Source organism: Henckelia pumila, chromosome 1 (assembly GCF_033568475.1).
Source record: "Henckelia pumila isolate YLH828 chromosome 1, ASM3356847v2, whole genome shotgun sequence".
Classification (NCBI taxonomy): domain Eukaryota; kingdom Viridiplantae; phylum Streptophyta; class Magnoliopsida; order Lamiales; family Gesneriaceae; genus Henckelia; species Henckelia pumila.
The window spans coordinates 22,995,678-23,008,392 of NC_133120.1; the positions used below are offsets into that span (position 1 = coordinate 22,995,678).

Below are 12,715 nucleotides of genomic sequence, written 5' to 3' on the forward strand. Positions count from 1 at the left end.
ATATTCATCCATTAAATCTAAGACAAAACTCTTCCCTTGCATTTTGACTTTAAATATTTCAATTTTTTTGCATCTTTTATCACACAACTTGTGTCTTCAAACAACGCCTTATTGCCTTTTTCCAACAACTGAGTAACACTCGGAAGATTTTGATCAAGTTTAGGAACATATAAAACATCATAAATTAATTTCAAACCTGAGTGCCCTTCGCTATAGTTCCTTTTCCCTTTGCTTCAATGTATTGTCCGTTTCCAATCCTAACTTTTGAAACATCATTCTTGTTAATTTCTTTGAAAAGATCTCGACTATAAGTCATGTGGTTTGTAAAACAACTGTCCACCAAAAAAATTTTGTGGAGTTATTCATGGCAAATGATGCGACAAACAACTCCTCCTCATGAAATTGATCTTCAATAACTTTTGATTTCCCTTGTTGTTGAGTGTTGCATATCCTCTCGACGTGTCTTAACTGGACACACTTGTGACATCTTGCTTCTGAACTCCACCAACACTTATTTTGTGGATTGTTGGCTTTTTTTTTTTTTTTTTTGCAGTTGGGACAAGACGGAAAGATTTGATTGTTGCCATAATTTTTCTTATTCTTACCAAGTGAATTGTTTTATGATTTGACTCAGAATGCACCTTTTGAAACTAATTCTTGTCTTATAATTCTTCTTTGTTCTTGTGCTTGCAGCGCATTCAACAATTTTGTCAAAGTAATACTTGACATATCTTTCGAATTTTCCAAGGATGAAATTGTGGCTTCAAACTTTTTCCGGAATTGTAACTAAAATCTTTTGAACAATTCTAGAATCAGAAAAATCTGTACTGAGAATTCTGATTTTGTTGACAATACTAAGAAGCTTGTCAGAATATTCCTTGATCGTTTCTGATTCCTTCATCCTTTGCATCTCAAATTATCGAATCAAATTCAGCACTTGCATCCCTTTTATCCTTTCGTTTCCTTCATATTCTTTCTTCAAAAAATCCCAGAATTCCTTGGTTGTTTTCAGTGTCATAATTCTGGTGAAAATAGATGATGAGACTGTTGTAAACAAGATGTATTTTGCTTTCGATTTTCTTTGTTTCTTCTCCTTTTGATTTTTTATTTGTGCTATTACTGGGTTGTCTGGCAGATCTGGAACTTGATATTCTTGTTCGACGGCTTCCCATAAATTGTTGGCATCGAGATATGCTTCCATTCTAACAGCTCATACAGTCATACTTGATAATTTGTTTCATCAAACACTGGAGGTGCAATTGTGACGAAAGAATATTCTTAATTCATTATGAAAATTTTCATATCTCTCAGATCTCTCAAGAACGTGACTCTTGATACCAATTTGTTGTATATTTTTTAGAATAAAAGAAGAAAATAATGTGAAGGAGGAATTGAGAAAGCCAAAGAATATATTTTATTATGTAACATATCATCTATTTATATAGCATAATCAATATAGAGTCTTAATGAAATTAGAGTCATAAGAAAAATATTCTATTAGTTGGACATAACAACAAAGAATCTAAAAGATATAATAAAAATATTGTTATAATTATAAAACAATAATAGATATATTTAAATCAGCTTCTTGAGCCATCCAAATCAACATTTTCATTCTCTATTTGCTTATGATACATAGGATTATGATCTATGTATTATTCGGCCAAGATATGCCTAGTGCATTTGTATTAACTTTAATACATTTTATTTACTAATTATTAAATAAAATTGCAAGTCTTCTCATCTGAAACACTCAAAACAGGTTCAGGCCAAAGAGTGTCGTCGAATCCGCCAAAGTCTAGCAAGAACATTTCCTAATATGGCATGGCTTATATATACAGCATGCACAAGGTTTCCACACATGTTTTAGGCCAAGCCGCAGAACTCTCTATGGCTCTATTTGTCTCTATGTTTCTCAGCTCCACGGGTCCTTACCGCTTCCGGGTCTCAAATATCAGTGTGTCCAAACCGCTTAGAGTGCGGATGAACTCTAGAGTGCTTTCATTGCCGAATGGCAAATACTCAGGGTTGAGGCACCGTAACGAGGCAAAAGGGTGCGTGCATGTATATTTTTAATTTCATTCAAGAATGCAGATTGAGATAATAATATGACGCACATATATAGAAGAAACTAATTCTACAACTAATATACATCACTGGTCTAACTTCAAAACCATGCGAATCTATCTGCATGAATCATCATACATATACAGCCACATTGCTACAACTCTACATCCCTCTTTCTAACTTCAAAACCACGTTGCCAGATTTCACATATCATTGAAAAAGGCTATCCCGATTTCAACAATAAAACATTACTCGTTTTACGTTGTCTTTCAGGGCAGGCAAAGGCCGAACACCACACTCTCCTACCACCGCACGGGCTCCCTTCCCACCTTGACTGGCGTTGTCTTGCGCATCAGGTTCCATGTAAAATCTTGCCCGAAATGCAGCCAAATGTGCGTAATAAGCAGGAGGAACTGTGGCGATTGTAGAAAAATTACATGTATTGTCAACATGTAAGATAAAACTAGTATAAGCGTACTATATATGTAGAAGTTCATGATGGCAGAAGTACGAAGTATAACCATTTGATGATGTCTTTACTTACCGACAGAAACAGAACGTGTGCATCTTGCATATGTATAGCAGAGATTGTTGGTCAATGATTGAATTCCGTCTGCAGTGAAATTGTTCTCGTCCCAAAGCACATGGTAATGAGCTGGCCTACTGGTTCCCTGCAAGTCAATGAATAGTGTACTCAACTTAACAATTCCAAGCACGCAAAAAGATGTCATAGACCATGGAAAAACCACTTCGGCATGTACCTGTATTCCAGCATGGCTGCACAGGTAAAAGTCGAACTCCGTTGGATGACAGATTTTAGAATCAACCACCGTGCCTGAAACACACACAAATTTAATTAGACATGCAGTGCAGAGTGTGAAAAATCACTCAAAAAAGAATACTCAGGAAGGATTAATAGGTACCAGGTAATACGTTCCCGCTTTTATCAGTGCTGTTCTTGTCCCTATGATTGTTAGCAAACAGTCTGGTGTGGTGTCGTTTTTGAACAACGATAAAAGTCACTGGAGGTTGGTAGTTTGGCTCCAGTGACGCACATGCCTGCAAGAAAATTCTTACTGATTACAGTCTGTGAACATATTATTGAAGCAGCATGTTATGCAGTAAGTTCAGGCTGAGGAATTAAGATGGTGAAACACCCTCACGGACCTTTCGAATTGCATCCAACTCGAACAATAGCACTTGATAAAATTGCCCTTCACTTACACCATCCCTGTTCATTATCTTTTACTAATTAGTATAATGCGTAATTAAGATTGTCCATCTGTTTGAAACGCATTAGAATGTACATATTCATTATCAATTTCCTCCTGTTTGTGATCAAATTATACAATACAAACAGCAAAGAAGCTAGCTGTTCATTTCTGATAGGCATAAAGTGATGAACATTGACGGGCTTCCAGGAATCTAACTAGGACTGTAAATAGTCTCTTTTGCTATCATAACAGAACATTTATAAGGAAGAAAAACGTGTAATATGTGTGGTCAAGGGTCCCTTTTATGATTTGATAAGTATTTTTGCATGAAATTGTCTTCACGATCTTTTTTTCTTTCGATTATTCATTTATTATTTCTAACAAAAAAACAGTATATTGACCTGTAAAATATTATCCGCTGTGGCTTTTGCCCAGTTGCCTTTCTGAAAGAAACCAAAAGATCCCTGCAGAAGAAAAAAAAAAGATTATATAGGTCATTTACCATGTATATACATATAAAACACATTGGCATTTAAGCAACAAACCTGATCATGCCACCACTAACTGTCCCTCGAACAGGATCATGCCATGTTTTGTATAAATCTTGAATCAATTCTTGTCTATGAGCTTGTGCACAAACCAAACCCGCATATTTCGTGACCTCAGGCCAATCCTGAGAGGCTACAACCTATATTGAAAAATATATTTAGCAACCTTGATTTCATCTACAACTAATATGCCAAAAAGTTTGTTTCAAGTAACAGCTATACCGCAGCAATTGATGGACTCGACTCCTCTCCATTTTCGGGATGTGTCACATCTGCTCCAAAAATGATTGTAGGAATGTCACTCACAAGCGGTATTCTGCAGCTTATGGCATCCAAGAGTACGGTGTTTCTCCCACCCATCTATCCAACAAATAAACGACTTAAAAAACTTGTGCACCGTTAAGCCCTATCATGTAGTTTCCAACAAGTGATCATACCTTAACATTTATTTTCAAGGACACATTAGCCAGATATTGCTTGTTGATCTTGAAGACATGTTTCGTAAGACAGCACTGGGATATCAAACCAAGATCGGTTTCGCATATCCGCTTCAAATCACCTGTCGCCACAGACATGGATTTAACTTATGTCAATACTCAATTTTTTTTTGCTGAATCTCAAACACGGCATACCGTATAATGACCCATTGCTGTCTGGTAATATAGCTAGCAGAAGCTCCAATTCTTTTCCTTTTAATTTGTTCATGCATGAGTGATATACATGCTTCAACGATTTCTCCACTTGATCGGGACGGGCTGTGTAGACTGGAATAACAGGTTCCGGATTAAATTCCTGTAAAGAGCAAAAGATTTTTTTGTGGCGTATTTAATAGGGATATCAGGAAAAAGATGGAACTGCAAGACCGAGGGAAATCTACCATGCCAGATACTTGACACATCTGAGCCAGCTCATTACAAAATCCACGAGCAACACTATCTTGGACACTTCTCGAAAAGTTAATGCATGCCCAACGGTTAACAGTCATGCCGTTGATCATTTTCTGCAATATCAAATCCATGTACATGATTACGCACAAGTCTGGCATTTTACACTCAAAGAAAAAAAAATAGGGAAAAGTAAATATGAAATATATGCGTCAAAAAACATTGAAAAAGGTAGAACCTTGTTCATCATGTTCCACTGCCCAACTTGTGGTAAACAATCCTTTTCCTTCCCCGTCTCGTGATATTTCAGCTGCATGTAAAATTCTCAACAATGTAAGTGACAAAATCAAGAACGCTAACAAAAATAAAGATGTTTCATGAAATGGAAACTCTACTTACCCAGGGAGCAGGGAGAACTCTTGCTTCCACAGATGCTAATTTTTCACTTATATTAATACCAAACTCCTTTGCATAAGGATCTTGATCATAACCATTGTGTTGAACAGTCTGAAGTTGAAGATCACAGAGAACAAATTGTAATTAATCGAAACTTTGAGATATAGACAAAAATTCAATCCCATAATACAAAAAAAACAAATGTGAAATGGGATAGATAACCTTAACGTGGAATACCTGTAGTATGTCATTCTCTCTATCCCTTGGCCTCTGGCATGTAACCTTTAGAAGAGCAGTAATTTGCTTTTCACTCAACCTTTTTGTATATCGTTGCCCCTCGACAATTTTACATGCCTAGAGAGAATAGCAATAAACACTTTAAAAATTTTATCATGCAGACTATAAACTGAAGTGCACTTACTACTAGCTCATTCTGACCTCCATGGGTAAGTAGTTGGCCTTCTTCTGGTTTCCCACTTGAAGGCAAGGCAGATGAGTGTGCTGAATTGTGAAACCATACATTTCTTGAAAATATTCAACAACAGACTTCATGGTTGAGTTGTCGTCCACAGGAAATCTGAAACCAAATCTAATGACTAGATTACCCTCAACTGTTCGAAGTGCTTACCATTTAAGAGTACTTCAACAAGCAGTTAAGCCGAGGTAATTGTTAGGAAATAGGGTAGCTAAAATCATACAAGATTTTTAATAAAGCAGTTGCCGTTAAAGATTTAGTCTTTGTACCCCGGGACTATATTTTGTTGCAATGTTTGATGAAATACATACTTGTAAAATAAGTGTTCTGTAATCCACAGAATGGCAAGGAAAAATAAAGATAATGCTTCTCCAAAAAACAGTGTGAACACCTATAATTTAAATTTACTGACACAACTATTGATTAAGGTTACTTTTATGTTATAATCTTTCTTTCAAACAGATGCCTACAGAAAAGAAACTTTACTCGAAGATATGCTAAAGTATGAATATAATATTTCATTTGCACAGCTTATCTTACACTAGTTCTCGAGTGGGTTGAGTTGTAATGCCAGAGACTCGATATTTTCTCCTGACATTACCACGGTGAGTAACTTCAACTTTCACTCCTCTAAGAGCCTTCTTAACCTGACCAAAGTTACGTGTCATCATATTTACATGAAAATCAGATGAATAACTGATTCTAGTCCCTGTCACATATAATGAGCACATACCTTGACACGGTCAGAATCAGACAATGGCCTAGATAACACATCTTTCCCCAGAAGTTGGGCAACGAACTCCATCACTGGAAGAGCCTCGATAAATGCAGCAGACGCAATATCTACAATACACGTAAGAAACAATTCAGTAAGAATGTATATCGCAGCATTTGTGTTATGACATTTCCAAGTGACATTAAAAGTGATAATCATTTACCAATGTTCAGTGACAAGCCCATCTGTGTAGGCCTTATGCTCTGATAGAACCCACACCATGCCTCTAAGCCATCACCAATACGTTGCGGTCTCCGAATAGCAGGAGAAAAGAATGATCTCCCAACAGGGCAGTACCTATTCACGAGCACGCATTAAACATAGTTTTTCCATTTAAGAAAACATCACTAAGCAATATCAATAGGTTCAAACACAATAAGAGTGATTTTTTCATACTTTTTCATCGATAACTCTCTCAGTACGATATCCAGAATTTGAAGTGCTTCCTTGGGGCCCTCTGCCCGCTTACCCGCAAGAAATTGACCCAAATGATGTAAGTTTGCCCGCGCAACAAACTTGATCACTACTTTGTATTCCCTCTCTCTCCTGGAATTTTTAATACAAAACTTAGTGTTTACAACAGTAACATGCAACTGCAACTTTTCTAACATGCATTATCATGCTTGAGAAGAATTACTAGTACAACTAAAGTTACACATTCCTTAAAAGACATTTTCACTAAGTAGATTGAACCATGACATCCTAAAAAGGGCGGATGATCGAGGAATTTTATTGAGGGGAACGACTTATAATAGATTTGAGTGGGGGTAAACTAGCATTTTTCAGAAATCTGCACAAAATTCATCTTTTTTTTAATGAGAGGTGAAACTCTAGCCCCTGCTGGGTCAATCCTTAGTAATATGCTGGTAGCAATGAAATCTTACTTGGGACCGTTGACATTGTCCTCCTCATCGATAAGCTTAATAGTGAACTCCTTCCAAACAAAAGGGAGCTCACCAGCCGTGTACAAACTCTTCCTACCATCATATGCAGGTAATCTCATCCCCAAATCAGAATCTTTATACAATTTCACCAGTTCAGCTATAATAGCACGATTTACTGTTCTTGATGCCACTTCAGGGGTAATGGTTACCTGTAAGCGAAACACCAGACAATTAAAAGGACACAAAAAAAATCAAGAAACAAGAAAATACAGATGTCCCACATGTAAGACTCATTAATGCCACATACCCAAGGGACAAATGAACTTACAGAACACTCAATTAAACCTGCAAAGATAGATCAGATAAATGAAGAAAACATCCATAAGCATAATGAATGTCAGCCCCAAGGGCCCCAAATGTTTATGTCATAGAGCTACTCAAGTGCATCATTTATGATAAAATGTACCCTGCAGACATGCTTGATTTAAAGCCATGACAATGAAAAGGTATGCTTACATCATACTGATTCAAGTCCTTGTTTGGTAATTCAGCAAAGAAATGGTTGGCCTTCACTATGCATCTTGTCCCTAGCTGACCATACCCTGGCCTGGATGCAAAATTCAACGACTTGCTTGAAGAAGGAAAGCCATTCTCCATTTCATAAAAGCCGACACCTCCGTTGTGGCATGATCCATTCAATGAAGCCGGTATGATGGCTCCAACGTGCTCCGGAGTAACTGATTTACTAGCGGCAGTGCAAGCCCTGGAACTTGGCGGCATAAAGGTGTCGACTTGGTCTGGTTTCCTGCCACCTCTTCCCCTTCTCCGACCTCGATTTTTTGATACTGGGGATGACTGGTTTTGAGGCTTTGTGTTTTGGGATTCTTGAGTAGGTGGCGGCGGTTTGCCATTTTGAATTGTCTTTGGGTTCTTCTGAACTGAGTTCATGGTGTTCTGTAATGGCTTGATAACAAAATGTTGTTCTGAATTTTCTTTCATTTGCCTCATAGGCATGATTGTGATTTTAAAGATGGGATTGTACTTCTCAATTCAATATGTCAAGATCACAAAAATCTGTTTGAAACTGATATTCTTGACCAAAAAGCAAGCAATTTTCACTTATTCTCCTTGCTTACAGGCCTTCAAAGATTGTAGATTCCCTGTGCATAAATAAATAGAAAAAGAAATTAAGAAAAAGAAGTGGAAAAGGAGGCATGTCAGGAGGATGACCCAAAATGAAAAGCGTATGCAAAAATGGTAAAAATATATATAATAATGCATCAAGATTTCACACGCAAAAGCAAAAGGGCAGGCATTAAAAAATTCAGATCTTTAATGCAGACTACAGGGGTTTCCATTTTACTGCAATTTCAAAAGACCAAAATAGCTCACATATGTTTCAACAACCACCTAAAAATAAACTCCACCGGGAAGACAAATCAGCAGTAATAGTTTTTGCAGCAAAAAAAAACTGCAAATTCAAAATAAATTTCTTAAACTTTACTAACTGCACAGCCTTTGCAGGTGAAGGGGAACTATTTAAAGAAACACAGTGCTCAAAGTTAAAGAAAAATAAAGAGCCCCGTTTTATGAACGCTATAAATGGAGCAAAGACTTCAAAATAGTTTTAAAAGCCATTATTCAGTGTGTTGGAGATTTGAGGAAAACTACATACATGTGGAGACAAAAGCAAACGCTACCAAGAAACCGAAACCCACTTCGAATCTTCTGTTTGAAACCAATATATGCATTCAAGAAGAGAAGAAGCATAAAAAATCTTTTAAAAAATGATGCACATGTGCACGTATATAGAAACAATATTCAACATTAGATTACTAGAATGAAATCTAATCAAATAGTGGAAATACCCAGAAGACAAAACCATCCTTCATCTTGTCCCCTAACCAAAACCAAGACTTCCAGCAGCAAAACAGAGAAATGTGAATAAATCCAAGATAGTAATGACACAAAACATATATAGATACAGGCATATACATACAGCCACATGTTTGTATGCTAGTGTGTGTATGTGTGTTATCCAACACAGGCATAAATAAATGTGAGGACCTAATATGACTGCTCAAGAAAGAGAATAAAATAAAATACACCTAGAAAGCAACAAAAAAGCAACCAAAAGCAACAGCTAGTAGCGCATATACACAAAAACATTGAATTAAAAGGAATAAACGTTGAAAAACTCACCGAGAAATCAACATCCCAAGGAGATGAAACCAAACAGCATTGCTTCACGGAAAATGACGCCTCATAAAGCAAAGATTGGATACCAGAAACGATTAAAAGAGCTCAAAGATTTTCAAAAAAAAAAAAAAATTGAACTCACCAACATTGGACAATGATTACCCATGAAAGACTGAATCTTTTTTCTTGAATCTATGCTTTGAAACCTGAAATGGGCTTTAATCATTACAATAAAGGCAGGTTTAAAAAGATGGGAACCGGAAAAAAAATGAAAGGAAGCGTGAAAAAGAGTTGGGAAAAAGGTCGGGATATAAAAGGGGAAAAAAAAGATGGTTTCTTTGGAGTGGGTTTAGATTGCGTATATAATGAAAGAGAGAGGGGCTCGAAGTGCGCAAAAGTTGTGGGTTTTGAGAACGGGGAGGAAAATAGTGAAGAAGATGATGATGATGAAAATGAATCTTTTATACACGCATGCAAGTGCTTTTGGTGTTTCTTTATCACGTGTAAAAGCCTTTATGTGAAGCCACTACTCTCTTCCTTTTGCTTTTTCTTCAGAAAACACTGCTCTCCATGTATACATACACACACTCACTTGATATGTGTGTAGTGTGTGTTTATAGTGTTTTGGTCTACATGTGAATTTATACTACTCCATCCGTATTAATTATATAATCCACGTTTCTTTTTTGTTTGTCACAAATATATAGTCATATATCATATTTAATAATATTTTTACACTCTTTTATTGATATGCCCTATTAAATACACCTTGAAAATTATGCGATCATTTTTGAATACATTAAGCAGGATAAATAGAAAATTTGTATAAAAAAAAATTTACAAATGATTTTTTTTAATCTATGTGAAAAAAAAGTAGGACTATATAATCGAAACGGAGATAATATTTATTTATCATGTGAGAACCCGCACCACTACCTTCGGTATCTATTGGATAAATTTCGGACTAATGCAATGACAATTGACAAGTACGTTGATTGTTATTTGTTAGGCTAGATGGTATTTTTTATATATATATATATATATATATATATATATATAGTATAATACTAATAATAATAATGCATGAACCCTTAGAATAAACAGCTTGGTCAAATTAATAGATGGACAAAAATGTTCTTGCTACTTATAACTACCATCTTTCAATTATATTTTTCAATTTTAAATATGAAAAATGTTCATTATTTTTAGATATAATAATATAAACTATTTATGCATGTAAATTTTCACGTGTGTGGATTACTAGTATATATTAAGAAAGATGGTGTTATAATTTAAGTTATGGTTTTGTGGGGTTTTATATATATATATGGCTAAACCCATAATTCTTTGTATTTTTATATAGTATTTGACATTTGGAAAGAAATTATCTTGTGCTCAATTAACCAGCGCACAGAAGTACATCAATCTAATTTTATTTTTTTTTAAAAAAAAGAATTAAATCAATATTTTTTCCGTTTTTGTTTATGCTACACTAGAATAATTGCTCCTCATTTGGCATAGATCAAATTAGCTAGATTCTTTGAAACCCAATGTATCGGAATTTGAATGGACCCTAATGTAAAATATGGTTATATAAGTCGATGCTATCATTGGTTAATTATCTCAAAAGATTGATCACGTGTATTTTTTTTTTTATATGTACTTCAACGCATTAATGGATCATATATGAAGAATGAATGTGATTCGTTCATGGTCATTGGATCAAATTTATGCTTCTTCCGATTCAAAAATATCACTTTCTTGAGCCATTTTGAATTCTTAACATTTTTACAAACTTTTTAATGGTAATTGACGATTTATTTGCATCGCTGTTTATGCACATACGTCGAATATGTCACGAACACTAGCTAGTATTCATGATTAGAATCTGGTGGATATATAATGATTAGATATGAGAAAAATATCAATCATGTATGTGTAGACATGTGGTAACTCGATAATATAATGTTATTTTTAGATATATACGGTTATTAATTACATATAGGTTAAAAAAATATCAAACCATGATAAATGCTAGCTATTACATATTTTGGCAAGTATATATATATGTAGAGAGAGTGACCATTATTAGGGGTGGGGTTGGGACTTGGGAGGTTGGTGTGTATTTAAATGAAGCCGAAGGAGAGATAGTGAGGGATTATAAAACCAATGAAAGAAACACAGAACAAGAATAATTCCAACTTGCAGAGATTTCAATACCCTCTCCCATTAAATAATATTACTGATTTTCTAAAACAAATATATATGATGATGATGATGGCTTGGTAAATAATCATGGGTTTTCTGCTAACACTTTTTTCAAACGACTCTGTCGCAATATCGCATAGAGTTTGTTCAATACGATTTACATGACTCTTGTGATTTGCAGGTTACTGCATTAACCTAAGGATTTATATATCCAGTTGCACCGAATGACAACGAATGTCGATTTTTTTTCATGTTTTCTACTACATCCGTTTCGATTATATAAGTCACGTTTTTTTTTGTCTCAAATATAGAGCTATACCATGTTTAACAATAATTTTTCTACTCTTTATTAATATACCTTTATTAAGTTTTGAAAATTGTATAACTATTTTTTGAACGAATTAAATAAGGATAAAATAATAAATTTATATAAATTTTGTTTTGTCAATTATTTTTTATTAATTTGTGTGAAGGAAAATAGAAGTATATAATCGAGGCGGATGATTATTAAACAGAGGAACCAAGTATGTGTAAAAAAAAAATTTGAAGATAAAGTAATAAAATTTATTACCGTTACTATCAAATTTTTCCACAAGCCCATATTGCGATGTCACATAGTAATGCAATCACATAATTTATCTATTTATCATGTCATTAAACATGTAAAATTGGAAATTTCTTGGTAAAATTTATTTTTCTAATGAATTTTTTTTATCTATGTGAAAATACAGATATGACTAAAAATACGGGACGGATGAGTAAAATATTTGGAAATATTTTTAATTAACTTTTGTATTTTAAAAAATAAATAAAACTCCCCTATGTCTATAGACCAGCTCTTACAATCTTAGGTAAATGTCCCCAAATCTTTTGTGTACTAAAACAGTCTAAGGCCTTGGTAAGCTGTAACGGTCGGTTTGGAGCTGTACAGGGTTATGAATGATCTGGGGCCCACTCGACACGTGTGCGTATGTGAGTGGCCCGCTGGCTTTGGGTTTTGGGGTTGGGGAATGATTAGCTTTTTGTTTTGGATTTAAATTGGTAGATATATCATAAATGGAGTTA

General features: G+C 34.9%; 1 protein-coding gene across 4 annotated transcripts; it reads right to left on the reverse strand.

Moving 5' to 3' along the window:
- Positions 1-2,059: 2,059 nt before the first annotated feature.
- Positions 2,060-10,015, reverse strand: LOC140874240 (protein argonaute 10-like). Of its 4 annotated transcripts, XM_073277713.1 has the most exons (23): positions 9,585-10,015; positions 9,446-9,487; positions 7,760-8,403; positions 7,244-7,452; positions 6,756-6,905; positions 6,523-6,656; positions 6,318-6,427; positions 6,125-6,231; positions 5,548-5,686; positions 5,347-5,463; positions 5,113-5,220; positions 4,952-5,023; positions 4,707-4,829; positions 4,462-4,621; positions 4,267-4,388; positions 4,052-4,189; positions 3,827-3,969; positions 3,683-3,745; positions 3,235-3,298; positions 2,991-3,126; positions 2,829-2,902; positions 2,612-2,738; positions 2,060-2,480 (listed from the first exon to the last, which is right to left on the reverse strand). In XM_073277713.1, exons 3-23 carry the CDS (start codon positions 8,255-8,257, stop codon positions 2,302-2,304), a joined length of 2,973 nt encoding a protein of 990 aa, XP_073133814.1. In that variant the 5' UTR covers positions 8,258-8,403; positions 9,446-9,487; positions 9,585-10,015; the 3' UTR covers positions 2,060-2,301. The 4 variants fall into 4 exon arrangements, with proteins under 4 accessions (XP_073133814.1, XP_073135844.1, XP_073134462.1 ...); XM_073279743.1 differs by lacking the exon at positions 9,446-9,487; XM_073278361.1 differs by lacking the exons at positions 9,446-9,487; positions 9,585-10,015 and adding an exon at positions 9,112-9,238.
- Between the last annotated feature and the right edge of the window lie 2,700 nt (positions 10,016-12,715).